This window comes from Montipora foliosa, chromosome 3, assembly GCF_036669935.1.
Source record: "Montipora foliosa isolate CH-2021 chromosome 3, ASM3666993v2, whole genome shotgun sequence".
NCBI lineage: Eukaryota > Metazoa > Cnidaria > Anthozoa > Scleractinia > Acroporidae > Montipora > Montipora foliosa.
In genome coordinates this window covers 49135029-49162962 of record NC_090871.1, presented here as the reverse complement: position 1 = coordinate 49162962, position 27934 = coordinate 49135029, and the positions used below count along the sequence as shown (strand labels likewise).

General features: G+C 38.6%; 1 protein-coding gene and 1 long non-coding RNA gene across 3 annotated transcripts in view; both read right to left on the bottom strand.

Annotated features, from left to right (window-relative positions):
* LOC137997574 (uncharacterized) overlaps positions 1-27934 on the bottom strand; it is a 339842-nt gene that overhangs the window by 64956 nt on the left and 246952 nt on the right. The window lies entirely within an intron of this gene.
* LOC137994947 (uncharacterized) lies at positions 336-13839 on the bottom strand. Of its 2 annotated transcripts, XM_068840529.1 has the most exons (7): positions 13740-13839; positions 13593-13652; positions 11366-11512; positions 7730-7831; positions 5964-6135; positions 1896-2027; positions 336-1318 (listed from the first exon to the last, which is right to left on the bottom strand). In XM_068840529.1, coding segments are annotated over exons 1-7 (621 nt in total). In that variant the 5' UTR covers positions 13746-13839; the 3' UTR covers positions 336-1316. The 2 variants fall into 2 exon arrangements, with proteins under 2 accessions (XP_068696630.1, XP_068696629.1); XM_068840528.1 differs by having other exon boundaries at positions 336-2027.

Sequence of the window (27934 nt, the reverse complement as noted above, 5' to 3'; positions counted from 1 at the left end):
ACTCGTTTTTACGTTAATCCGAAAATACTGAGGCTGTGTGTTTTTCAACCTCTCCAGCATTTGTGAAGTATTCTCATCCCCTGGCAACTAAAAAAACTTGTCTTTCCTCAATTCGAATAATTTCAATTACACAAAAAATTAAAGGAAAATCTAAATCGAAACGTCCGCTTTCAGAATCTCTGTACGGTGGCCAATTTACATTATCAACTCCGTTGATATTACCAAAGTCTAGGGAGTTTTGTCAGGTACTATTCATGGCTTAATCGTAGTCAAGCAAGGGTCCAAATCTTTTACCTAAGTATACTTACGACCAGTCACTTATGGCAACAGAAGAATTAGAACTGAATTGCAGAAATGCCGTTGAACTCTGCAAAATTTATTCGATCAAAATAGTTAAAATGCAAAATGACAAAATTAGAATTCGCTTCTTAAACTTAAAGTCGTACAAAATGATTTTCCTTAGGATAAGAAATAGAGTAAAGTATAAAATTCCTTGATACAGTCCTGTTCCCATATTACTCGATTAATAAGCGCCACCCTCACTGCATAAACGCCTTCGCTATTTAATATGGAGCTTAAGTACGCACGTTTTTGAGACGCGGACGGCAACCGGTAGAGCACAAAATTCGCGTGGCAGGACAGTGGTGTCGCCCAGATTTTTATGCTAATCATCTCTAATGGAGGAAACATACTTAGCTTACTTCTGGTTGCCGTCCGGGCCTCAAAAACGTGCGTGCTTAAGCATCCTTCAATGCGACGCTTTCTCAAAATATTCTCAATGAAGCACATCAAGTAGTACGTTTGAGCGCAAAGCAACTCAATCTATACGAACATCTTTCTCTTGATTTACCAAATACGACTGCTTACATTCTAGGAAAAATGGTACTTTTTGTTTTTACTATTCTTTAATAATCGCAACTATTACAAAATTCCCGAATCAACAGCCCTGATTTTAGCATTAAGAGGACATTTTATAGTTGGACAGTTGTACGGGTTATCAAGCCCGGGCTAGTTGTACGTGAATCATTTACCTTTTTCTAAATCTATTAGCAGATTAAGCTATAACAATTTTATGACTGTCATCTTCTCGTATTTTGTGATATTTTCAATTCATTGATAATAAGACTTCGTGTCGTACAGTTCAGGGAGTAATCGTGCAGGTTACAGATCAGGGAGTAATCAATTCAAGGGAGTAATCGTGCTCTTTATCATAAAGCGCCACTTCGAATCCATAGCGTCAAAGACATTTTACCCGGCAACGCTGCGTTTAAACGAGTAAATACTGTCTTCAGTTTGAAACAAGCTATTCCCATCAGTTCTAGCAAAGAATAAAAAACGAATTCTTCCGTAATTAATGTGCTGTATACCGTGTTCACACCAACTAAAGAGGTTCAGTTACATAGGGTCTACCTAAACCATTCCCCCCAGATCCCCAGAAAATGAGGTTGGAAGTCAAATAGACCGATCCTTTTTGTTCGATCTGACAAGAATTTTTCGACATTAGGAGCATCTTTACTTTAAATGAAAACTGGTTGTTCCTGTGCTGCAAAAAATAGAACAGTCGTTCTCGTTCCCAGTGGGAAAAAAAAAGAAAAGAAAAAAAAAAGTGAACCATATGCTTCCTTGATGTTAGAACGAGAATGTTTATCGCCGATTAGTTGGGTGAACGCACAGTGTGAACGCATCGATTTAGCTCTTGTTTGATTAAACCACTTGAAAACATACTTAACCTCTTCCTGTGGGTGTAGTACTAGTAGTCGACATTGGACATATGAGATCGCAGCACACAGGAGTCGTGAATTGGATATGTGATTGCTTGCATTCCCATAAATCTTTTTTAGGAATTTGGTTCTTGCATGAAACGTAAAAGTAGCAACTCCCCCTTTGAAGCTTACATTTTAGATCCCAATTCGCTTCCATGCAATCGCTTATTCCGTGGAACATATTCAAGTTGCAAAGAGTAAAGTTGTTCCGATCCATCACTTCCCGTATCTGTCTGTTATGTGTTTTTGGTACACTCCAAATGACTACAAAAGAATACAAAAATAACGTTAACCTATTTTCGCGTCAAGTACAGATACGATAAAGTATCAGGTATAGCAGTAAATAAATATTTTACAAATCACATGACATTACGTCTGGTATTGGATGAATACTGTGTCAAGAAAATCGCGTTGAAATATGCCACACATATAGCCAGTTTTGATTAAACTCGTAAAACCGGTCTAATCGGGGACCTAATTTAGCCTACTTACAATGACTGATAGATTTTAACTACTAGGGCGGTAAATCATAGAAAAAGACAGAAAATATGCAATTAATGATTGCTTGCAGCTTTTGGTTTGGCATATATCAGGATAAATGCAGATATACCACAAATGTTATAAGTGTAATTTTTAATTATTATTATTTTGCCAAACTGTGTAATTTGCATCTACCATTAGAGGCAAACAACAAAAACAACAACAATAATAATAATAATAATAATAATAATTATAATAATAATTATAATAATGATAATGATAATGATAATGATTATTATTACTATTATTATTATTATTATTATTATTATTATTCGAATTAGATGTTGGTTTCTAATAGATTTAACAATAAAATTGATGATGGTTATAAAACTTTTACTCGACGTTTCGACGCTCTCAAGCGTCATTTTCGAGAGTTGTAAAGTAACTGTTACTTGGCAAATCCTCCCACTAGGATTTGCTAACATTATTTATTCAAACTGCCAAGTAACAGTTACTTTACATCTCTTGAAAATGACGCTTGAGAGCGTCGAAACGTCCAGTAAAAGTTTTATAATCATCATCAATTTTATTGTTAAATTATTATTATTATTATTATTATTATTATTATTATTATTATTATTATTATTATTATTCTGTTCTGCTTCATAATAGTCTCTAATTTTTTAATGGAAATGAATTGAAAATAAGGTTTGGTAGTTCTTTTTTTTACTTCTAACTTGTAAATAGCAATTTGATTGGGATATGTTAATAGAATCAGCAGTGCTAATCACCCTTCACTTGCAGTATTGAGGACTGAATTGCGGAAGGGCGCAGCTCACGACATCGGGCTGAAGCATACAAAGGCGCCTCTGGCTGCCGCTATACAGTCCATGTTGATGTCGGAGTACAGCACCACAGCTAGATGTTAATTAGCTGTGAGTCGATTTTGATGAGAGAGGAAAACCGTTGTACCCGGAGAAAAACCCTTCGAGTCAGGTTGAGATCGACTGAAACTCAGCCCACATAAAGGCCAAGGCCAGAGTTAAATCCCGGCTCGCAGTGGTGGGAGGCCAGAGAGATAACCACTAAGCCACCCTGACTCCCCTAATGAAGGGATAATGATAATAATAACATTAATAATAATAATAATAATAATAATAATAATAATAATAATTGTATTTAACGCTAAGGCACTAATTGAGGACACTGTCCAGAAATGAAACCAAATCTACTCATCACATTTTAAATGATGGGTTTGTTTTTGAGGAGAGGAGAAAACCGGAGTACCTGGAAAAAACCTCTCGGAGCAGAGTAGAGAACCAACAAACTCAGTCCACATGTGACGTGAGGAGTCTGGGAATCAAACCCAGGTTATATTGATGAGAGGCGATTGCTCTCACCGCTGCGCCACCCCTGCTCCCGTTTTATAAACTGTGACTGCGAATCTACGGGTCTGCTGACTAGGTCACTGGATTACTTCTGTTGCGTTTAACCATTTCATCCATGGTTAAGACAGCTGCATCCATTCATATATTTATCGTATCAAAATATCAAAATGATCTTAAAAATCGGTAGTGCGAGGACTGTGCTTGATCAGATGGCGCGAGCAGGGCAGGAAAACACACGCGCTCCGCAGAGAGATCCAAGGTGGAGATACTCATCAGAGAAAACTGACAAAGAAAAAGAGCGGCAGTTATATGATAAATGCGTATTGACTAAGTTGTGCCGGTTATGGCGGGAAAATTTTCCCTTCTCGGTCATGACGGACAAGCCTCGCAGCGTGCAGTCGACCTCGAGTTACCTATTTCGGCCGTCTGGTTTTTCCACTGGGTCAATGAGTACATCATATAGAAGAAAAACAGGAAAATAAAAAAAAAGAGGAAGCGGTCGCATTCTCTTCTCCTCATTGCTCTTATTGCTGCAGCAACATAATCTGAACCGAAGAAAAGTATACAAGCTACGAATGCGTTTAACCGAAATGCATTGTATTTAACCAGAATGCACTGCGCCGCAACGATTTGAATAAATAACGAGGCTTAAATTAGCTACTGATGTCATTTATTTTTTGTTTACGTCGTGCATTATTTTCTAATCTGCAAAGAAATAACGAGGACGTCATGACCCTGCTTGCTATTGATCCTTTGATGATAAGGGTGAGTGATGGGCGCGTCCTCGGCGTTATTTTACTGTCAATGGATTGTTTATGAGTACCTCAACATATTTTAAGGAGCATTTCGATTTTTCTACAGACTATTTAGACCTCTGAAGGATATGTGAAAGTTTTGTGAATCTAGATACATTATAAGTTACGTCATTCGCTTCGTCGTACAATCGTTTGCCGTAGTTACGCCTCCTTGATGAATTTTAAAATCATTAAAAGAACTGTAATGACATCGTCATTAGTCAAACTCGTAGAATTACTAGAATGATTTTAAAAACTACGATGAAACCGAAAAACGCTTTATTTTAGAATGTGATGGTGGTACACGCATTTTAATGGGAACTAACTAAAGTTAAACTTGCTACATGTGCTGAAGGACGTAGCATTACCGCACTTCTCGATGGACACGTCCTCACCCTTGTTCCGCCACAGACATTTGTTGATGAGTACCAGGACACATTTTTAGTGACATGTACAATTTCGCTTCTTCTTAAGCCTGCAGACAATATAGATATCTAAATATGATTTGATTTAAATAGAGTTTTACCCGCTTTTAAAGAGTCTTTTTGCTGTTAAAGAGTTCATATGATAAAGCATTTCACCATGACTCGATGTAGCAATTGTTACGTGCTGAGTAACCAAGAGATGTCCGCGAAAAGAACTCCCGAGTACAATATAGACACGCAACAAAAGTGTGACAACTAGCAGTTACCCCTTTTCACTATTATTTAATTAGTTTTACACTGTTGAGATTACTCAGGTTGAGGATTAACTTAAGCAGTTCGTAAAGCAAGCTTATTGTCTTTCATAGCCATTCAGGTTTTGATCTTGATTAACCTCGAACTCCAAGTTCGACCGATTGTAGACAACAATTCTTGACTTCCATTATTCACTGGATTCTTTCCACTCACTTGATTTTCTATGTAGACAAACTCTTACGGAAGACTTCATAATTAACTCTAAATTCTTTGTGACTCTTCTTCCCTTTTCGGCTATCGTTTCTTTCCTCTCTCTTGTTAGCAAGGTCAAAGGTTGTATCTCCACCATAGTTACAGCATAGCACGAGTTCAATGACAGCCGGCCACGAGGGTAAGCCCTCGGCAAAGGAGTTTTTTTCTATTATTTACAAGCCTGCTTTTATACTTTTACTCAAAGCATCTAGAACGTTCTGCTGCTAGTTATAGTGCATTACAAGGTGTACTATTTGTGGAAACTGCTGAGTCACCTCAAAGAAATTTCTGGAATATTACAGATGTAAAACAATTCTAGAAAACGTCTGGAATTGCATGACAGATAAACTAAAAGTAATTCTGATCCTCATAACACAATGAAGGGGTTAAAAATATGCTCTCTCTGACTGATAAACGTGGCAGTAAATTGCCATACTTTTCCCTCAACACTAGACTAAAATAAGTCACACGGGCACGTTGCTATGGATACCAGTGATAAATGTACCGCAAATTTACTATCTGTTAGATAAACTAGTTAAATTGTAATTGCATTTCTTGCTGAATTTACAGACTTTCTGAAATTATATTTTATAAACGTTGTCTACTTACTTTCTTCTCGGCTGTTCAATGTGTTCATTAGAGAGACATCCGCTTTGTAAATTGGAAAAACGCCGCAAAAAGCCAAGACCCCTTTGGCGAGAGAGGACCTATCAGTTGGACCCATTGGCATAAGTAGGTTTTGCTTTGAGGTAACAGGAAGTGATCCACGCTGGGATGCTGCCTATTGATTAGAAGATCCAAGGAACAATCATAGATTAAACAAACAACCAAACACTGAGGCCCCGTCTACACGTATCTGGATATTTTTTGAATCCGCAAGTTTTTCTTTTCGGATTCAAGAATATTCCCACCCACACATAGCGTATTTAAATTGAATTTGCCCGTCCACATGTATCCGAAAGCTATCCGGATTCACTCTTAGACTAGTGCTCAGGACTCGTGAAGGAAACAGAGGTAACAGAGCAGGCGCCATGAAGCATAATTGAAGTGTACAGTGTTCAGTCATAGTTATGTTTAACTGCGCACACGTGATGTTAGGGACCTTAAGATCTACGACGGCGACCTCGAGGAAAACGTCACCTCAAAATAGAACTTCGCTCTAGTAAAAGTCTTTCGCGATTATTCCATCTCGTTGACTTCTTACAATTTGGGCGCAGCATCCTAAAAATAAATTGGTACGAGCGGTTTCAGACTGAAAATAGGGAATGAAAGATTCCTTGTTGCATGGTCACGTTGTCATCATAACCTCAAATTTAGTGATTTCAAGTCGTCGTCTCTCAGAGAACCGCAAAAATATGAGCTAAGATCCGTGCCGCACGTGTAGCACGATTATTTATGCTCTTTTAACCAATGATATCATTGTTTTGTGGCGTTATCGTCGACGTCGTCGTCGTAGATCTTAAGCTCCCTATTATTAATACATGAAATGAGGCCAAGAAGTAAAGACGTTAATATTGCTCTTGGCGGCTATCTTGAGACAATCGATCCTCTACCTCTGAAATGACGATTATCGACAATTCCTAATTTTCTTTAAATTGACTGTTATCGTCAATTTAAGACGCTTAGCGCTTGATAGGGATTATGGGCAATGAATATCTATTTTGAAAATATTAACCCCAGTGCGGGCATGAACTCGCAGGACTCGAACCTGGGAATGTTCGATTAATAACCCTTTCACTTATCCACTAGACTATCACATCGCTAAGTGCCATGGCATTATTTTTTTCAATATGTCAATATCTTTTTCCTTCCGAATGCCGCTGTAAACGTATATTACCTCCCACTAAGGAACAAGTTTATACAGAAGAACATGTCGGTTACCGGATACGTGTGGACGGAAGGCGTATCCGGAAAGAAAAAGTTGCAGATTAAAACTTATCCGGCTACGTGTAGACGGGGCCTAAGCTTCATTTTGCACCTGCTTCATCAACTCACTGCCGGAAGGGAAGAGATTAAACCAAAATTAGAAAGGTAACAATTGTATCTCTACACCTATGAATAAAGCGACAAAAGGAACTCGACAGGCCGTACTTTTGAAAACAACCCACTAAATTGGCTATCCGACTTATGACGGTATCAAAGACTGAAATAGCGAAGAGCCAGTGAAGGAAGGAAGGAACTGGAGGGAAGTAAGGAGGGAAGGAATCAGTGAATGGATGAATGGATGAATGAATGGATAAATAAATGAGTAAATGATACAATAGCATCTATATACCAATGACTGTTCTGGGCACTTTCGACTTCAATGTAGACCTAGACCGCTGAAACAACTTATTTCTTCATTTCTTACATAATTTAACTGTAGAAATATTTACTCGTTTGATATTCTCCTTCAGTTTCTGAGTAGATGGCAAGTACGGCTCCATTTTTGTGATGTAACAAACTTGTTCTGACAAAATCTTGATAACAGTCATCGACTGAAAAGAAACGCACACTTGTTATCACTTCGATACCATACTTGTCTCCACATCAAGGGATTTTTGTCATCTCATACATAATCGGGATCACTATGATTCCATCAACTTCGTTTCCAGGGTCTTTCTTCTCTGCCTCAAATAAACTTCCTTTTCTTTCCTTTCCCTTGTCGTTGAGGAAAGGGAGCCTGGTTGCGACATTTTTCCAATGGGTTAGGGTTTTCGTCACATTTTCATCCGTTTGACAAGACATTTTTAAAGTAAATAGATAACTAAATAAATAAATATATAATTTTAACCATACAATGTAAGTTTCAAAAAGGTAAATGTTATACTCCCACAGGAGATTTCTCTCAAAAGTGGTCAAGCTGAAAGGACAATGCTATAAGAGATCCCGGCTCCTTTTTAAGGAAAAGGAAGAGTAACTAGGGAACGCAGGGGAAGAAATAAGCAAGGGAAACAAGATTAGGAGGCTAAACGCGTTATCAATTTTGAGACTCCTTGAAAGGAAATGTAAGCAGGTCTAGACTAAGCAGAATTTTCTATTTACCTGTTCTTTTGCCACCTATTTATATTTTCAATTTATTCTGCTGCCGATAGTAGAATGAAAGGGAAATGCAAAGTGATCCAAAATAGAAACGCTGCGTACTCGGGATCATGAAATACGCTTTCTTCCCGGATAATTTTGGTGCTAAAACTGTATGCGGCCCACCCACTGACAGCAAAGTGGCATCCAGAGTCTTCTGAGCCTTAGTGTTAAAGGCAATATCGCATTTGGAATGTTCTTCAGTAAAAGCTTATTTCATTCATTCTGTTATTCATATCGTGACCAGAATAGGGATATAGGAAAATTGTTTTAAAAGCTAGCGTCTTAAGTGCTCTTTCTTTTGATTTTCCCTTATTCCAGAATTTTTTCACTTGAGGTCACGTCACGTCTGTTTCTAGACCGCGAGACGACGGCCATGTTGGTATCCTATATCGATCTTCCGAAATTTGAACACTGTTCCAGATGCAAATAATTTCTTTTGTTTTAGCAACCTACAATGCCCGCCAGTCACAAAAATATAATAGTTCCGGCAAGATTTTTTTTTTCAACGCGGTTGTGTTATATTTGATTTTGACGTTATTTATACGGTCCTTTCCAAGGTTTAAGCTTGGCGATTAAGAGAATAACAACAGTGCACATTTCTTGAAACAAGGTTGCCAATATTCCGTATTTCGTATTTTTTTTCTGAGGCGACCTTAGATCGAAGCCTATTCCAAAACTAGGCAACCTGGTCCCATACTAAAAAGGAGAAAAGGAAAACGAACAGAGCTAAGAGTTCCCACTAAGAAAGTGTGGGTACAAAGGGTTACTCGAACACCCCATTTTATTTTAACTCCTGTTATCCAGTTTCATGGCTGAAATGGTTGGGTTAATCGAAGTGACAATCGATTTTTCAGCATTTGTATGATACTGGTAGGGAGCTGAAACACCAGGGGCTGGATGATCGAAGCCTAGTTAGCGTTAACCGTTGGTTGCAAGGTATCCATGGTCCTACACCTTTTCATGGTTTCAATGTCATGGCGATCGAGAATTTGAATTTGTGTTCCAAAGCTTTAGCGCGTCACAAGTGTTATACTTTTAAAAATTGTCCTAAAACTTATCTTTTAAAAGACGTTTTTGTTCTGATTGACTCTTTTTGGTTCTTATCTGATTCTACTGTCTTGAATTTTATTAAGTTTCTACTTTTTATTGATTGCAAAGCGCCTTACGGCTTTTGTTATTATTATTATTATTATCATCATCATCATCATCATCATCATTATTATTATTATTATTATTATTATTGTTATTATTATTATTATTATCATTATTATTATTATTGTAATTCCACAACCTCAGGCTTCCAGCACTTTCTTTAGCAGTCTTCCCTATTCCAAGTAACGTCGCCTTCTGTAACAATTCAACCTTAACAGTGGCACCAATTGTTTTCAAGTGTTGTTTAAGATTTTTTGGAATCATGCCAAGTGCACCTACTACCATATAGTAATAATAATAATAATAATAATAATAATAATAATAATAATAATAATAATAATAATTATTATTATTATTATTATTATTATTATTTATTATTATGATGATGATGACGATGATGATGATGATGATGATGATGATGATGATGATATTTAACGCTGGTTAGCGCTAACCAGCCTTCGAGCAACCCGCGGGCCAGACGTTTTTTGAGCCACGGCCCACGGAAACCGGAAGCAAACATTTCGCATGCCAAGCAATTACATTACATTCTAGAACGTCTAATTTTGTAGCTGAGGCTGAACGTTCTTATACAGTTTTTCGATGTGAGACTGAAAACGTTCTTAAGATATTCTTAAATTTACATCATTTTCACCGGATGACTTTGATGGCGTTGAAGTTATTTTGGAACGATTATAAACTGCTTATTCCTACAAACTGAGATGTGCCGGTATCATGCAGTAAGAAAACCATTGTTATCTTATGCAAAATATGCCCTTCAGTATTTGGGTTAATTGACATTTATTTACCTTTTTTTCCGGCACCCTTTCATTTTAAAATACGAATGAGCAAAATAATAATGTTCTTAATCGAATCTTAGCCTGAGGAATGTTCTTATTTTTAAATTAGTTAATCTCATCCTCAACGTACCTTATATAGTGTGGTATCTTCTTAACCTGATCGTTTTTAATCTAGAAAAGACAGCGGCACCCAACGACCAATTTGTTGTAAAATGTATTATTATACCCCAGTTAATGAAAATAAATGTTATTAAGGCATTTTCAGGTGTTTTTCAGTGTTGCTGGGAAAACATTATCTGTTCCTTTTTCTCAGCAAGACACACAAGAAATTTCCCAGCCAGCTAGATAAAATTGGTTGGTTTCCCAGCCAGCTGATCAAATTTATTTCCCAGCCAGGAATTCCGCGCGCTTTCAAATCCCTCGATCCAAAACGACCGAACAAAAGCGAAAAAACCGGGACAAAACAGGTTTTTTCCGCAAGCGCAATCACTCTGACCAGCCGTCGTATATTTGGGAGAAGGAAGTGGTTATTTCTTTTTTTTTTTTTTTTTTAGTCGTCCTCAGTCTTCAGAGTTTCTACAGCCAGCTCGGATTGAAATGCTAGAAAAAGTCAGTAATTCCCAGGCAAAACCTCTATCAATAACAAAATTTCCCAGCCAGCTCATCGAAACACTTGTATTTTTGCCACCCAGCAAGATTCCTCTGGGGAACAGATAATGCGAGGAACAGATTCGTTGGGTGCCCCTGGAAAAGATTCTTAGCAGTATAAATGTGGTAGTGTCAAGTCAAACTACAAAAGAAATCAGCTTCCTTCAGCCTGCGCTTTCCTTGCCCAAAAGCGTCTCGGACTTAAGCTCCAAAAGCGCGTAGGAATGAAAAACAGGCTACAGGACACAAAATGAAATATTCCCCCCACAAGATCTGGACACCTGCTGTCACTTTCATATTTTGATACCTTGCGCATTACCTGTAAGTTTATTTCGTCCTTGAAACACTTACCATTTCCAAATCGTGATAAAAATCGGCAGCGCGAACATCATTATGAGCCGGGACACGGAAAATCTCGATCTTTTGCTCCTCATCAATCTCAATGCCTTCAGTGAATGCCGTTCCCTTTTCATTAATTTCCAAGTTGTAATATTCCACCTTGAAAACACAATACACAAGAATTCAAGTTTGTTTACCAATTTATCTTTCGCTTTTCTCTTATTGTCGTTGTTATTTCCGGCAGTATAAGTACAACAAACCAAATTGTCGTCAGGATAACTTCACGGTATTTGCTACATCATACTCGTAGCTTTAAATGCAGCTTCCAAAATGTCAGTCTTGCAAGTCCGAGTATCGCGCTTATTCTTGACACCGATGTCAGTTTTAAAATAGGCGTGATACATGGAGAGTTAGCTAGTCTCAGTGATCAAATTGTCTTTGTATCCACTAGTACCATGCGGCCAACCAGTGTTTTTATCCGTCGCATAGATAAACTTGTAATTATTACCAGGAGATTTCATTCAATAATTTGTTTTCGTTTTCATGTTTGTTTAGTTATCATTAAACGTCGATAAAAGGTACGATGATCAATTAATGACAAAACAAATACATGGCGAGAAAAAAGTGTCAGACATTTTTCCTTCCTAAGCAATAGAGGACGTTTTCCGTGTTTCCATAGCCTCAACTAAACACGAGGTGGTGTTGGAAGAATTCGAGACAGTTATGCCCGGGAGTTATGCAAACCCGAGACGCAGTCGAGGGTTTGCATAACTGCACTGCGGATATGAAATCAAGTAAAGCTGTGATCCTCGCAGTTAAAGACGCAATTTATCAAATGCGTGGAGCAGTTCAGTATATGATTCATTTAATATATCATTTCGTTCATTGATTCATTCCTCACGGGAAAATTAGAACACACAAATGACAAGCTCCCAACGTTAGTGGCTTCATATCTCAGTTGGTTAGAGCGTCGCACCGGTATCGCGATGTCACGGAAGTCCTGAATTTTTCAGGCTTCTCTACGCAATTGCTAAAATTGCGTCCATAACTGCGAGGATCATAGCTTTACTTGATTTCATACCCGCAATTCAGTATATGATTCATTTCATATATCATTTCGTTCATTAATACGTAACAAATCAAAATTCGTGTGATGTCACAGCCGTGTTTCTATACTCTCCTCTAAACACAGCTGTTGACCCAAGAGAGTGCGCTTACTATCCTAATTATTTTATAAATACCGGTATTGCGAGGTCACAAATTCAAACTCCGTTGAAGTCCTGAATTTTTTAGACTACTCTACTCAATTGCTAAAATTGCTTTCATTACTGCGAGGATCGAGCTTTACTTGGTTAAGCATTGTGAGAGGCGCGTTTTGATTGGCTGGTAGGAAATACGAGCGTGTATCAAGAAAATCTGTTTCAACCGAGACAGAATAATTATCAAGTTAGGATTTCGAGTTGGATTTTGAGTTGGCTTTCGAGTTGGATTTCGAGTCGGATTTTCGAGTTGAATTTCCGAGTTGAATTTTCGAGATGGATTTCCGAGTTGGGCAGTATAAAATACAGACTGCAGACCAGCGGCTAGTCTAAAGTACTCGGTTTCTTGTATTCGTACTCGGTTGTTCAGGAACAAATACTCATCCACATTCCATTGTTTTACCTTTTGGAAAGTAACCCAAAATCCTCAATTTGGCTAACCCTAGGCCTAAAAACCAACGAGTGACCTGTGGAATTTGCCCAGTGCTTTAGACCCGTAGGCAGACCAGGGGTAAAATGCAGACTAAGGTTATGATGTAAATGTTGCAAAGGCCCAAACCCCTTAGAAGTGCTAACCTTAGGCCTAATTAGGCATAAAACAGTATTGACTTCAAAAGGGTTTGGGCTTTTCAACAGTTACATTATAACCTTGGTCTGTATTTTATCCCTGATCTGCAATCTGCAGTTTACACTGACCAATTCTTAAATCCAACTCGAAAATCCTAACTCGAAAATCCAACTCGAAAATCCTAAATCGAAAATCAAACTCGAAAATCCAACTCGAAAATCCTAACTCGAAAATCCAACTCGAAATTCCAACTCGAAATCCAACTCGAGATCCAACTCGAAATCCTAACTCTGTAAATAGGCAACCTCGTTTCAACCAAGAAGTAAAAAAAAAACCAGCATTTTCCTTTTATGCGGAAAACAACCCGTACATGAACAAAGCTTAGGTGGAAATAAGTAATGAAACGACCCACCTGTCCCTCTGTAAATGTTGGGCAAGTCAGGACAACTATGGCGATAAAGACGTTGAAGAACTGAGGTAAAAACAAACCACCGGGATTAGTTAGTTTGTTCAACTATCACAAAACGTCTCCGAGTTCGAAATAAGCGTGACAGGTTACCTTCATGGCGAGCAAATCCGTTTGAAGCTAGACTTCACTTGAAATGCACTTGACACGAAACGATCAGAGCCGGGTGAAAGCACTTTGAGGAAACTGATAAACGCAGTGGTACCTCTCGGTTTTTATTGCTTTTTTTGAAACTTGCTGACAAGATATCATCTTCTTGAATGACAGCCCGATCACTTGCTCTCTGCATGGACGATAGCTGAAAAGCTGATCTTTCCAACTTGCTGATGCCAGATGTTTACTGCTGTTCCTGAGGGTGTGAGATTCGTTTCAGTGTTTTGGAAAGAAGATTTGTATTTCGTAAAAAGACCGTCGAGGTTGATATAAACCTAAGTTTTAAGGCCATACCCAGGCCATGAAAAGCTAACTGATGACTTTACTTTGCCCATGTTTGAAAAAATGGCCATTGGCTGAAATTTTTCAAAAGTAGAGTATTTTACTGGACAATGTTGCACTCGTAGCTTACGTAGCTACCTCAGTTTATTTTAAGATCCTTCCCCGCTTTACAACACGTTATTTGTTTGCTTAGAACTGAATAAATAAAAAAAGGTAAGCGTGTCAATTGATATCGACAAAATTGCTGCCGCTTGACCGATAGACAACACAACCATTCAGTTTACAGATACAAGGGAAGTACAAAATGATGTGCTGTAACGTAAGGTCCATGCATGAGTAATAAAAGGTTGCGGCACATCTGCTTGACCTAACGCCTTTATTTTACGCGTGTTTGCAAAAATGGGCATTGGCTAAGAAATTTAAAACAATTAAAATATTTCATAGTAAGAAAATGTTGTACTATTTCTTAGCTAACTCTGTGTTTTTTACTTCCTTTCCAGTTTAACAAACAGAAGGGTAGGCATGTCTATTAATAACAACGAAACTGCGTACTCCTGATCCGCAATACAATTCTCACCAATACGTTTCAAATGCAAGGGAAGTACATAATTATGATGTTTTTTCACGTAGGTCACACATACCGCCACGAACAATAAAAGTTATCAAAGATTGCGGCACATGTGTTTGACCTTACGCGTTTATTTTGCACATGTTTGCATAAGTGGCTTGCATTTTGGACTTTAAAAAACTAAAAACTAAATATTCCATAGCGAATGTTGTACTTGGAGCTTCCTTAGCTAACTCAGCGACCCTTTACTTCCTTTCCACCTCCTCGTGTCATTTGTTTACTTAAAACCAATGAAAGCTTCCGGCACAAATGTTACATCTACCGCTTTAATTTCCGTGTGTTTGCAAAAATTGGCATCGGCTAAGGTTTTCGAAAAAAAAAAATAATAAATCGTGGACAATGACGTTCCGAAAATTTTAGATCTCAAATCGTCTTCCGAACAGATATTTTCCGAAAATTGACGTTGGTTGTCCCTGTTTTTGTTTTTCTTCCTCTCCAGTTTGACAACATGTCATTTGATTGTTTGCAATTGCGGAAGCTTTCAGAAAAAGAAAAGTGGTGCCTACGAGTCTCTTGACCTTGATAATTGCTGACTCTTAGCCCATAACTTAACTGCTGAGCCTCTTGCATACAACAGGTACAAGGGAAGTGCTAAACGAAGATCACACGTTCCGTCACGAACAGGACCATTAGAATTTGTTCGTCACCCCTATTGTTACAGTTGGCCTTAGATGACCTCAAGAGGATTTTGTTATATGAATGATGTCATTGAGAAACATCAAAATAAGCCAAAAGATCTAGCTTGAATGTACAAACAGTTAGGCAAAAAGAAATAGTAGTCGTTCTACCTTTCTTAGGTCATCACAGAAAACACCTAAAAAGAAAAGCTGAGGTCTTGTATAAACAAGTAGTTTTTCAGAAAACCCGAAAACGCAAGTCTTTTATCCCTTACAAAGATAAACTAGCTCCTTAGTTCAGGTCAAAAGTAGTGTACAGAGCAAACTGCTGGGATTGCAATGATTTCTCTATGGGAACAAAACGCCGATTACGTGACAGAAAAACATTTTAAAGCTCTAACAACAAATTGTCACGAATCTGCAATTGCTGATTATAAAGTCGTAATATTCTTCATAAGATGCTTTCTTGGGACCACCGTAGAGGTGCCACGATTGATTATTATCAATGAAGCGAACATATTGACTTTATCTCAGAGTTTTATTGACGACTGAGTGACTTTTCACCTCTGTGTGTGCTACATTGTTGTTTTTTTTTTTGTTATTGTCTTGTTTCGTTTTTTTTGGTTGTTGTTGGTTTTGGAAGAAGTCAAGATAGTTCTCCTTGACACGCACTAGCATGATCTTATTTCCGCTTTCCCGGCAAACTCAACGATGACTTCATATCTGAACTATTTACTGCAGTACTAACAAGTTCTTATATATATTTCACGGTACGAGTGTAATAGTTTTGTTCTTCATTGGTTCTGCCATTCTCATTTGAAAATGTCTATTTTCCCGACCGCTGCCGAACGCATCCACTCAACGGAATGTTGTCCTTTTTTAATTCAAAGCTTTTTAAGGCCGTCATTAAATTCTAATAACCAGAAGCACATTGTAAAGTGTAAGCACAACACAAAATTTAAATTCGAATAGCTCTGTCATTCTGTCAATGCCAATGGCAATCTGTAATTGATTTGCTGGCCACGATAAGCCGAGAAAATATTCTCAGGCTTAAATTTCACGTCCACCAGATCGTGTTCACTATTTACGATCCCATTTGCCTTCAACTCGTTACATTCCCGGCTTTGTGCGGCCCATTCGATACACTGATGGATCAGGTCCATTCTCCTTGGAAACTGACATTCTGAAGTGGACAAGCTCAGCAGTATGTTATTTTATAAACAACGTTTAAAGAAAGACAAAAAGAAGAATAACTTAAGGCCGATGGTGCATTTTAACGGAATTATTTAAATGCAATGAAACGTATTTTCTTTATATGTATTTCATTTCAATTATTTGTAGTTTTCAATTCCGACTTTTTGTTGTTGTCTCAACCAACCAAAGAATAAAGTAGGATCATTTTGAAATTTTAGCAACCGGTCGATCAGACATGCAGTCTCTGTTTATGCCTCTTAATATAAATTTATGAGGTTGAGTGGGGTGACCCGAAAACACTGACCCCCGGTCCATGGACCCCTTTACGGACTGGGTCCACGGACTGCCTCACGGACCGGTCCATGGACTACCTTTACGGACCCCCCATACGGACCACGCTAAAACAACATAGAAATGAAAATAAATAAAAACTAAAGATTTGACTTACCAGTTGTCTGGATACACCCCTCGCGTCACTCGTGTCGGCGAAATCTCAACCGTAACGCTCCGCAAATTCAACAGACTATGGCTCAGGCTCGGGTACAAAGTCTATTAATCACATATTGCCCCTTCCTTCGCTGTGGACCGGAATCCTTCGAAAAAGATTGATAATAAGTAAGTTCTATTTCCATTTCCTTTCTTTCCCTCCGACAATTTGTTCGAATCATTCTCCCGCGGGTTTGTGAACTCGCCCCAGGCTTCACGATCTCTCTGTCGTGAACAAAATGGCGGATGGATTTTTTTTTTTAAATGTATTTTTATTTCACACACACACACATACACAAAACAAACAAATGACGGAAGAACTTAGCTTCGAAGCACTCCGGTCAACAGCAAAGGAAAAGGCAACACCTGAACCGTAATCTGATTTGCGGGGCGTAACGGCTGAGATTTCACCGGCAAGAGTAATCTATCCATACAACCGGTATAAACAAATTTTCAGTTGTTATTTATTTTTAATTCTGTGTTTTTTGGGGTGGTCCGTAGAGGGGGTCCGTAGAGATAGTCCGTGGACCGGTCCGTAAGGCAGTCCATGGACCCAGTCCGTGGGGGGGTCCATGGACCAGGGGTCAGTGTTTTCGGGTCACCCGGTTGAGTGAGTCGCCAAACTGTTGAGCTCGGTTTGCAGGGCGGAGAAAAATAGACAGGCCACTTGGAGAAATCCGGCTATGTGCCTTAGCACATAGCCGGTTTAATAACAATGAAAATATTACATCACAAACTTAAATATGGTTGGCGAAATGGTGCAAAATTCACAAAGTTTATATTCATTCACATTCACGGCTGTCATTGTTTTACACGAATATATTTATTCACATTCAACAACTAAGTTTACATTCAAGAAATATATTTGTTTACATTTAACGACATATTTCTTATTCACGAATACAATTACTCACATTTACGGGTTGTATTCATTCACATTCAACGGCCTATATCCGTTCACATTCACGATCCAAATATTCATTCAACACGCTGCAATATTCATTCAACATTTTCTGTGCACTCCCTTTGCGCATCATTAGGTCCCGGCTCCCAGCGAGCTCGAGCGAGCTCTCCCTTTTTCCTTCGGTCAGCGGATGACATTTGAACAAGTGACGTTTCTTCATCTGGCAAGATGGTGTCTCAGCCGAATGGTCGTCCGGATGTATCAGGCGTTGTGTTCGTGAAGAAATGAGATCTTTTAGAGGTGGAGCACAAAGTCGTATGGATTGAACACGGCATCTAATTCAAGAAGCTTCGACTTCAGTGTCTCGCGAGATCGAAACGAATATGAATGTGGCTGGAGTAAACAGCGTACCGAGTGGCGGGAAACGAAAATTACCTGACCATCCATTTCGACCGTATGTGTTCGGTTCAAGCAAACGAAAAAAAAGGCGTAAAGAAGCAACCCTCCATACCGTTAGCTCTCAATCATCTCATAATACTCGGAAAGTATTTTCTTTATGTTAATGCACTAAATAACGATAAATCATCTCTTATTGATTTCAAAAGATTAGTGCAGGATAAGATAGAACTTGAAAAATACATTGCAGTTACCTCGGGACAACAAAAACTTTTCTTTTCTAAATGGCAGAACTTTACACACATTCTTGTTGATTGTACATAAGTGTTTTCCGTCAATGTACCGCGTTTTAATTTTGGTTGTATTCAGTAACCTTTGCAGTTTTTGTTTGTATTGTATACTGTGCAATATTATAGCGATTGTAAGTACTTGCAACTTTTGTTTTGTATTTTATTTTTTCTTTCTACTTCGCATTGCTTTTTATGTTGTAAATTAATACGGTTCGGAAAGTACTGTAGTCATTGCACTGTTAGTATTGTAAGTATAGTAACTTTTGTTAATAAATGTTGTGTATTGAAAAAAAAAAAAAAAAAAAAAAACCCTCCATACCGAAAAGTGTTCATCTTATTGACTGTCTTGAGAAAGAAAGCGACGAGCAAGAGACGGAAGAGGAACGAGATTCATTTTCTTTTAGTGAGCGACATATTGTTATTAAAGGAGAGTTTGACCTTACACCAGGACACTCTGAAGACGAGATACGCAATGAACTAGTGGATTTGGCCCTCTTCTTTCTTCCATTCCCTCCCACACCCTCACGTTTTCACCCCATGATCACTTCACACCCTTGATGGCCACTCAAACCTTTGCGTCGCTGTGAGGAACAAATCTAGGACAGTGTCACTTCTGTTATTAGTAGAACATTTCAAGAAAACAATTAAGCGAGAAAAACCATCGATTCCACCATGAATGACAAAACCCATGTCTCCAGGCTATGGTGTCCGTCAATATGCCATAAGGTATTTGGACCAGCCACAGAATATGCTGTCCTAGAAATAACGACCGTCCAGCGGATTCTAGAGTTTCCAGGGTCAACGCGGGCAATACTCTCCCTGATTCGATCACTAATGATCGCAGATGTCCGCACACCAAGGAATACCCAACCAAAGTCCCATGATCACTCATGAAACGTTCTACGAGATTCTCTAGTTGCGCATCCGAAATCATGGAGAAGCCTGTGATGTCCTCTAGTCCATACTCCACAATACGACATCTCAATATCCACCGTGAAACAAGAAGCATTTGAGCTATTTTAGTCCACGTGAAACCCGACGATCTTAGATGCAGAAGAACTTCCTCGGATATTAAATACCTAGGTCACCCGACCCTTCCAGATCGGAAGACCTCAGAGCTGTTCAAAGAAAACACTGCAAGGTTTGTGCAGTTTGAGTCTAGTCGTATTCCATTGTCCATGCAAAAGACGTATATTTCCCAGTATTTCATTCAGTACAGCGCTATTGATACTGACGAAAGGCAAATCTTGCTGGAGAGCTACCATGAGATACTCGAGCCTTATTTGGATATTCTCTCTCACTCCTACTTCCGCAGTGTTCCATTTCCGTTTTCACTCTTGTACATTGTAAGAGATCGAAAGCTGCAGAAAAAAGATCTTGCCAGTGTAACACTTGTGTTTGGGGTCTTTGGTCTACCACTAAACTGGGTCTACCACTAAACTTCGTCTGCCATTTGCGTTCAGAAAAGAGCGGGAGCTGGGACCTAATGATGCGCAAAGGGAGTGCGCAGAAAATGTTGAATGAATATTGCACCGTGTTGAATGAATATTTGGATCGTGAATGTGAACGGATATAGGCCGTTGAATGTGAATGAATACATCCCGTAAATGTGAGTAATTGTATTCGTGAATAAGAAATATGTCGTTAAATGTAAACAAATATATTTCTTGAATGTAAACTTAGTTGTTGAATGTGATCGTGAATAAATATATTCGTGAATAACAATAGCAGCCGTGAATGTGAATGAATATAAACTTTGTGATTTTTGCACCATTTCGCCAACCATACTTAAAGAATTGATCGCATGCCCAGCAAAGGTGGGGATCTGAAAGCGCACCACAGTAGTAAACTGAGAAAAAGACAGAAAGAAAGAAAGAAATACTGGAACCTGGCAATGGGGAGGAGGAGGGTGAAAAAAGTTTGACAACCAGATCAGTCGAGCTTGAAAAGCGAATGAATATTTACCGCGCTTTCTCGGAATGCAACAGATTCCCTATAGGGGATACTTAGTAATTGCTCCTCCCCAGGAATGATCGCGTCACACTTTCCTGAGTGCATAATTATGCATGCATTATAAATTTTAATTATTGAGATGCATAAAACTTTTATTGGCAAGCCAATAACACCTTTATCCTTGAGCATTAGATGAAAACGTTGGCAGCGAGAAACAAAGGGCGTTTCCCATTTACAAAAAATTTCCGGAAATTTCGGTGGAAATTTCCATCGGTCGGAGAACGTGTTCCATTTAACTCAGGTCCGTTCGCCGTATGGCGCGCCATCTGTAGCAAAATTACGTTTCGATAAATACATGAGAAAGGAAACAATTATTTCGTTGTATTTATCGAAACGTAATTTTGCTACAGATGGCGCGCCATATTCGCCGCCCAGTGATTGCGATTTTACGCGCCAAAATTTGAAACGTGTCCGTGAATAGCCTGGAAGTGGTAAGACCTTTCAAAAGTTGTAAATGGAACACACATTTCCATCGGAAAGTTTCCAACGGGAAAACAGGACTACCTTTTCAGAAGTTCCGTTTATTCCGGAAATTTTCCAGTGGAACGAACCAAAAACGTGTGTTCCATTTACATCCCAACCGGAATTTCCGGAATTTTTTGCAATTGGTAAATGGAAAACACCCTTTATCACTATTATTAGCAAATCTCTTGTCGTTTTCGTTAGTTCCCGGTCCGTTTAGTTGTATTTTTCAATTTAAAATTATCTGTAATATAACCGAATAATAATCACTTCTGATGATTTATGTTGTAACATACGAAACGTTAAGTTTATAAAAAGTTATGCAGTTCAAGCAAATCTTTGGAACCGCTGTTTGCGTTTTATTCTTATTGAAACTTAAATGGCCCAAGTCAAAGAACTTAATTATGTTTGACTCTGTTAGGTAGTGACTGCATGTAGAATCATATATATCCTCGAGATTTCCGTGCTTTCGAGAGTAAAATTGTGCGGGATTATTGCTATCCCTCAGCGAATGGAAACAAAAGACGAAGGTTATAGATAATCCTCTTTGGCCGCAGTAATACGAAGTACACCTTAGTCTTAAATTCACCGCTAAAACTTCAAAATGTTCATTACATTAAGTAGACAGTCATAGCCTGCAAAGTCAGCCGGACTATTCTCTCCCCCGAAATTCGTCTACGTTCGCAGGATAAAACAGTCATGGATTAAGTAAATTTTTAATTCTTCAAAAACCTTGTACTGTTTCGCCTATGTAGGTCTTCTTACATAAGTAAGAATAAGTACCGGTAATTACATATCTAAAAATACCTACGAGATGTAGAAAAAAACCACACAGATGCATCAAAACCAGTTGGGCGCCATTTTAATCTTCTCAATCACTCCCACTTCAACATGACAATTTACGGCCTGTCTTTACACACGGGAACACAGAAAGCCGTAAGAATCTGGAACAAAAATTCGTCTTTTAACTAGGTACACTCTATCCCCACGGAATCAATGAACGCCTCTCATTCCATTAATTTATTCACAAATTCATGTTACCTGGGTGGCCACGTGATAGGGGCGCTTACTGGCTTACTAACACAAAATTATCCAAACCGTTACTCTGAGTGATGCAACGATAAGAAGCTACCATTATGACTAGTTGCGAAACGGAATTTTCGATTTTCACGACAAATCCCACTTGATTTTTTTTTAAATTATCTTTTTTTTCATCAGCACGCAAAATTGTTTTGTTTTTCAATTTTGCTTAGTTCACTTAATGGTGTAGGGATTGAAATTTTCTCAAGGATGAGACAATCATCTGCCGGTAGCAGATTGGCCTATCTGGATTCTTCTATGTATAACTGGAAATGCGTCCATATTTTCCAACGAATGTATTTTTTCTGTTCCTTACATTTATCATTGCTTGTGTATTTTTTAACGGTATGGGTGTTGGCCTGGGATGTACGACCAACGACCTCTTTCAACGAGACCTCTTTTATTCCTTCAACAACCTCAGGTTAGCCCGGTTGAAGGCCTTGATTGACCCATCGCCCAATTTCTTCTTCTATTTGTTCCAACACCATGTCTAACAGTCTTTAGCAACGTTAGCATCAATGTCAAAAGTTAGAAAAATTCTGACATGCGTTTTTGATGTGGAAAATTCGGAATAAATTTCTTTCCCGTCTTGATCTCTCGATATCGTTTAATTTTAACAGATATGATGAGTTCAATTTCACCACACCTCCCAGATACCATCTTATTACCTGATTTTTGATGTTAATTATTGTAAAAATCCTAAAATCTTTATGAGGATAGTTTTTTGGTACCAACATCCCATAGCTTTCTAGTCAATTAAGATCATTGCTGCGTTTGTTGCAGGCTTTCTGAAGTTATTTTGAGGCGCATTTCCAGTGCCTGAATTTGTTCTCCTCAGTCTTCAGAAGGAGAACATCTCAATCACACTTCTTGAAAACTTTGCAGCAGTCATGGGCGCCCAAAAATAATCAAATGTCTGGTGTTTTGAAGCAGCAAGGAAGATAAAAATATCATTTCAGTAGACTAAGTGTTTGACAATCATGATTTAAATATGAATCGCCGTGAGAACGAAGGATGTCTAACTTCTATGTCAAGTATTCCTATTCCGGAATACGATCAATCGAACGCATCCTCCTTACACAACTGTGAGGGTGCTGCATAATTTTGTTGGGCATGCATCCGAGGTGATACATTAAAATTTCGTTGGTGTCTGTCACAGAAGGAGGATTGGCCTTGATCCTGTTTTTCGTTCGTTGCTTCTGGGGAGGTCATATTCCCTTTCACTTTTTCTCTTCAGCTGCAAAACTACGTTGTTCGACCCTTGTACAATTGCTAACAGGGAGAGGGAAAGAGGATTGTTCACTGCTTGATCGTTGTTCTAAGGTTACAGTTGTTGTCAAGTTGCCACGCGCGAAACGGTTCACGATTTAACAAGAGGCTACAAGTAGCCTATACTCGGGCCTGCAAAAGTACAGTGGTGTATCGTTAATTTAGCACTAAAGAAAAGAGAACAGAGAAGTCTGTCCTTCTTACATCGGCCTTACTTGCGATTCTCATGATGTTCGACTGTGTATGTAGTGAATACCCGGACCCAGATTATCTTCATGACAGGTGGTGACAATGACCACTGGACACGAGGTAAAATTTGAGAAAGGCACATTGTTTTTTACTGATCGATGGTTATTCTTGCTCAGTGTTTGAGGAAGGAAACGCTAATTGAACGGTTTAAGATGAAACGAAATGACTCATCGAAACATCTTTTGCAGAAAAAAAATGAAAGAGAAACGAAGGTGAGATGTATAAACATCTTTCAAAGATGACCAAACTTTCGTGCATTGATGCACGTAAAAAAACACTTTGTCACGTGCGCGACACGCGAAGATGTGCACTATATCTCAACTCTTGAAAATACTTTCAGAAGTACAAAGTCCCTTGAGGATGGCCATGCCAAATGAATCCATAGCACGAGAATCAAGTATATAAAATATACCATTTGTTGTAATTTAAATACTCACAGTAGCATGCACCCAATTGTGAAAATAAATATGTTATTTGCCAGCTGGGAGGCCCGTATAGAGAAAAACTGTGGCCGAGGCCTTAAAATTGCTGCTCGAGGGCAGCTTTTTCAAGACCGATATCACATTTTTTTGCTATACGAACAGACCCTTTGCTGGTAAATAATATTTTTTGTTTCTTCTCTCTGTCCCATCCTCTCTTAAAACCACTTGTTTTAATTGTTGACTCGCACCGCGCTTGATAGCGAATGCACTATTAAAGCGACTTACAAACTGAACATTTCAAACAGAAATATTTTTTATTTGAATTCTATTTCCAAACCTCTTGTCTGATGAAAAATAACCTCTGTACGCAAACGGAGTCGGTGTCAAAAAAATTGTGTTTCGTTTCCGGAATAGTAAGGGCAGGAGAAAAGATAGAATACTGTAGTGTGGATCACTTGGCCCGTCATTGTTATTTCGCTTCGTGTATTGAAACTCTCGAGAAATAAAGATAGAAATGTGAACGCAAACTCTCTGAACGGTGAGAAGCCTGTCAAGGAATATTAACCATTAATGTCACTGTTCCTTGGTATCAACATGCATAATTCGCTTTTAAACACATAACGCAAGGCGCAATGGAACTAGACAACAGACGTGTTGGGGTTTTTTGAGCGAAACACTGCCTTGCGGCTGGTTAGCCTATGCGACTTCCAGATTGCATGACAAAGATCTCTCCAGCACTACGAGCTGAGTGGTAAACAGAAAGTGCTGGATCGGACAAGAGTATTGGCTAGTGAGCAATGTACAAAGGCAAGGAGCCAACAAGCTTGGGGGAAGTCGCTGCGCAGACTTAAACCACACCACGCAGGAGCAACCCAATTTTAATGACGGCGAAGCGATAAATACAATCCATCTCCAAAGGGAGAGAGGGAGGGGGAGAACTTTGACAAATTGCAAACAGCTAGTTGATTTACTATAGAAGACAAACTGCCAAGTGAACCTTGGACGACTAACTGAGGCTTTTATAGCTAGACCCTGTCTATTAAAATAGCCAGTTGCACAGGTTCTACCAAGTAGCAGGTAAGCATACACAGTGCTCTTTAGCACTAATGAATGAGGCTTTAACAGATTTGGCCAATGCAGGTGTACGTTATAATCTGAGATCTAGGAGCAAAGTCTTCATGTCCTCGTTTTATTTACAAGAAGCCCGTTGATTGTATGACCTTGAACGGCCGACTACAAAGAACGCGAAGATAACTATCGCGACATGAATAGCCCTTTTAGTACGGTCACGTAACATTAACCGTATTTACTGATAGTGCCGTAAAATCTCATTTAAAGAGAAGAACAGATACTCGTTTATGTGCACAATACATCGAAGCATAAAGTCTACAAATACCTTCAAATACTTACCCCTGCATAACATTTAAAATTCCGTTTTCCGTGAATCTACTCATGATTAAATGCGTTACATTTGCCTCGTTAATCCAATTTATTACTAAGACTTGTTTGCATTACTAATTAACACGAAAAGGGATAACTTGGGAATTTCTAACAATATATCCTTTAATCTAAGCCAAAATCATTCAGATATTCAAAACGTCCTATCCACGATCCATTTCCTTCGTTTTTGGGTTTGTCAGCATTATGATTTGCAATATTTCAGGTTTACGTGTTCACAAGTTTGTTTTTGTATCTCGAAGATGTTTAGATTTCCAATTACAAACTCTATTTTGATTGGTCACTCTATCTCACTGTGTAAATAGTTCACCCTGAATTCAAAAGAAATACGTTCCGTTTCGCAGAAAACAAAACAACATTCTTTTACAAATCGTACCGGGTATTCCTGATTTCTGTATTAAATTTAACTTTCATTTTCCAAATGGTCTGGATAGCACAAGTGTTCCTAATATTTTTAAAAATACAAACACACTTTTAAGTTTAAGGAACATGCTTCGATGTTTCAAACATCATTTTGCATTTACCTGTTCATCCACGCTTTTGGAAAAGTGTTACACACCACGTGCTTACATTTAAACGCATACCTGAGGTAGCTCCTATAGTTGTGTTTACGAGCAAGTGATCTCCTTGGCTAGTAATACGATGAAATGTGGATAACCTCGGTACATTGTTAACCAAATACGTTCCAGCAAGTTTCCTCTTTTTTCTGCTGTTGTAAAATAGACGTCTCAGCCATTTCTCTGTAATTCTGCTCGGTTCTCGGGCACGTCTATGTCAATGCACACGCAAATCACAACTTAAGTAAACACACTTGTGCTTATCGAGACCTGTATTTCTCCTTTGGAATCAAGTCTTTATTACCATTGAGAATCAAATAACTGTACAGCCTTTCAAACTACATCACATTTATTTTCTAAAGAGCTGATCACAGTCTCCACTGATGACATCAAATCTTGTAAAACTAGAACAGAACTATATACACAAGATGGCAGTGAACAACGATCGCTAATATGGCTGTTTAACAACAACAAACTAAAAAACGCAATAGACAAAAAACTTATCTCCGTAATCAATGGTACACTGAGCGGGAGGCTGTTTGTTCTTGGTGAAAATGGTACAAGCGTGAGGCCATTTGTTCGCTGTGCCAATCTTTTTACTTTGTCTTCAGAAGATCCCAATATGGCGTCCATTTGTTTGTGGAGTTATTGTCTTTGTCACTGTCATCTTCAGAGTAGTTCTCAATAAGGTACCCGCTGCTCATTAAAGAATTTGTATTTTGACTTGTATCACTTTCAATAGTTGCGTCCATTTCAGTTACATTCGAGTATATTTTTGTTTCATTCGGTTCGCGGTATGACTTGTTTCAAAGCTGACGCTTGACATCTTTTAATGTGGGTCTACCGCGAAAAGCCTATGCCTTTCTTTGTATGTGTTTTGAGCGCCCCAACAGGAAATCGATTAAGCCAACGCAACGTCGATCACAACGCATCACAGTGCTCTTCATGACCTTGGATTACGTGTTTGCTTTAAATAACCAATGTAAACAGCGCCACGTGGCTTCTATTGTGCATTACCCAATCAAAACACCGCCACGTGCTTTCTATTGTGCATTGCCCAATCAAACACCGCCACGTTATTCTATTGTGCATTTTGCTGCACAGGAAAAAAAAAACTGAAATCAAACGTCTTTTATAACTCGAGCCCTTACGGGCCCGAGTAATTACATATATATGAAAACCAAGGCCGGCGTTGCTACGCATAAAAGTAACAATGTGAAAAATGAATTGCGGAATACTCAAACTGTGCATGGCTTTTTATAACGTACCGCTCATGAACCGATCTCGAGGGCTTTTTCTGTCGTTTACAAATTGTATAGATCCGGCTGACAAATAGCCACTTTTTCGGAGATTAAAAATATGTCGAATTGACCGGCAATCAGTAAAGGCAGTGTCGTAGCTAGGGAAGGGGTCGGGGGATTCCCCCAATAATTATATATGGAGGAAAAAAAGTATTAATAGAAGAGTTTAACATTTTTTTGCAAGGAAAAATTATTGTTATCTCACTTTGATATTTAATATAAGAGTTCATGTAAATTAATTTTACGGCCGGCATCCGTAGAGTGTAAAGTGCAAACTGGTGCTGATTGAGTACGATTTCGTTTAACTATCTATATATGGCACGGTACTCTAAGGCATTACCTCTCCATTGTTTTCAAGTACATGTAGAACAGTTAATCTTGCCTATGTATAGTTGTTCATTTTTATGGAGCATTAGCAGCTCTTTCAGTTGAGTACATTTTAGAAAATTGTTTGAAGATGGCTGTCTTGAACGGATTGGTATTTGCACTGATTTATTTGGCTTAAGATACAACCATCTTTATCAACA

What these genes read in the sequence shown, in the direction of transcription:
- LOC137994947 (XM_068840528.1), bottom strand. An exon ending in CAACATTTACAGAGGGACAG is followed by an intron (nt 11,513 to 13,592) that starts GTGGGTCGTTTC and finishes TGTGTTTTCAAG; the next exon opens with GTGGAATATTACAACTTGGA. An exon ending in TTTATCACGATTTGGAAATG is followed by an intron (nt 7,832 to 11,365) that starts GTAAGTGTTTCA and finishes GTTTCTTTTCAG; the next exon opens with TCGATGACTGTTATCAAGAT.